This window comes from Rhagoletis pomonella, unplaced genomic scaffold (genome assembly GCF_013731165.1).
Source record: "Rhagoletis pomonella isolate Grant_MI unplaced genomic scaffold, Rhpom_1.0 Rhpom_scaffold_00005, whole genome shotgun sequence".
Lineage (NCBI taxonomy): Eukaryota > Metazoa > Arthropoda > Insecta > Diptera > Tephritidae > Rhagoletis > Rhagoletis pomonella.
Genome location: NW_023458559.1, coordinates 43387613 through 43389026, shown reverse-complemented (window position 1 = coordinate 43389026; position 1414 = coordinate 43387613). Strand labels below are relative to the sequence as shown.

The 1414-nt window shown below is 35.0% G+C and overlaps 2 protein-coding genes across 3 annotated transcripts in view; one reads left to right on the top strand and one right to left on the bottom strand.

Moving 5' to 3' along the window:
• On the top strand, positions 1-1009 carry LOC118739007 (mitochondrial import receptor subunit TOM20 homolog). The gene is made up of 3 exons (XM_036470086.1): positions 1-158; positions 232-310; positions 538-1009. The coding sequence occupies exons 1-3, from the start codon at positions 29-31 to the stop codon at positions 848-850; spliced, it is 522 nt and encodes a 173-aa protein (XP_036325979.1). The 5' UTR covers positions 1-28; the 3' UTR covers positions 851-1009.
• Positions 1010-1151: 142 nt separating this feature from the next.
• Positions 1152-1414, bottom strand: part of LOC118739006 (exosome complex component RRP43-like) — a 1461-nt gene continuing 1198 nt past the window's right edge. For both annotated transcript variants that reach the window (XM_036470084.1, XM_036470083.1), the window contains exon 3: positions 1152-1400. In XM_036470084.1, the coding sequence (XP_036325977.1) occupies positions 1193-1400 (208 nt within the window). In that variant the 3' untranslated portion in view covers positions 1152-1192. The remainder of the gene's footprint in view (positions 1401-1414) is intronic.

Sequence of the window (1414 nt, the reverse complement as noted above, 5' to 3'; positions counted from 1 at the left end):
ATTTATATTTGAGTGGAAGTCATCAAATATGAATGCAATTAATAAAACGGCGATAGGGATAGCTGCCGGTGTTGCGGGCACAATCTTTATTGGTTATTGCATTTATTTCGACAGCAAAAGACGTGCGGACCCCGAATACAAAAAGAAAGTCCGTGAGCGTAAGTACTAAGTGTAAAGACAACGTGAAGATTGTGTAAATATATGTAGTGTAAAAGACGAAAACTATTTTAGGTCGCCGTCGTAACCGCAAAAATGGAACTGCCGGACGTAGTGGAATTCCAAATCTTAATGACCACGAAGCAATTGAGAGGTAAGGTTTATTAAGCCTTATTTATACTTATGTAATTTTGCAACGTGCTTTTCACATGCATAGCGATAATTCTAAACATGACTTCTTAATAGTGTAGAACTACAGAGTGTGGAATGTCTGCATGCAATGCGTCATTGGTTTATAACATACATTTTTTATATGCATACCTATGTTTATATGTGCCTTTCCTATACTAGATTTAAAATAAAACAAAATTTTGCTTTCAGATATTTCCTTCAGGAAATTCAATTGGGCGAAACTCTAATTGCGCGCGGTGAATTTGAGAATGGTGTGGAGCACCTTGCTAACGCTATAGTGGTGTGTGGACAACCAGCCCGCCTCCTGCAAGTACTACAGACTTCACTACCAGCACAAGTATTTGCAATGCTGATTCTTAAAATGCAAGAGTTCGGCAATCGTGCAAATGCTGAAATGAGCGATACACCTAAAATAGTTTCAGCTAACTCGATTGGAGGCGCTGATATTCCTGTTGGGCTTGAAGGTGCCCAATCTTCAATTCTTATTGATGACCTAGAATAGTTGTTGAATATCTGTTGTAATTTCAAGGAAATTTGCTAATATATAGATGTTCATTTATATGCGTATATTGTTTGCTTATGTACCTAGCTGGAGTGGATAATTATATATGCTTCTATGTACAAATACTTCTTAAACAATTAAAATAAATTTAAACTAAATCATATTGAATAGAACGATTTTTTCACGCCTTCGTCATGAAGAAATTCATGAAAGGTCCAATCGAGTATAAGAAATGTATGCAAATTGGCAATTTACGTTGAAATAAAATTGGAAGTTATTAAATGTTAAATAAACTAGAAAGTTGTCAATACCAATTAAATAAGAAATGTTTAATGGTTAAATTTATTTATTTCTTTTAAAGCTTTTTAACAGGTTTGTAATCTCTTGCTCCCTTTGTACAGCATTTTTTATTGAGTGCTGTATTTCCTTTACCGAAATTGGCACGCCACCACTTTTATGGAATAAACCTACTGTATCTTTATGTACACCCAAATGGAATACAGCGCTTGATATACTCTCCTCGCGATAAGTAGGATCTACCAGCACAACACTAAGAATATTTGT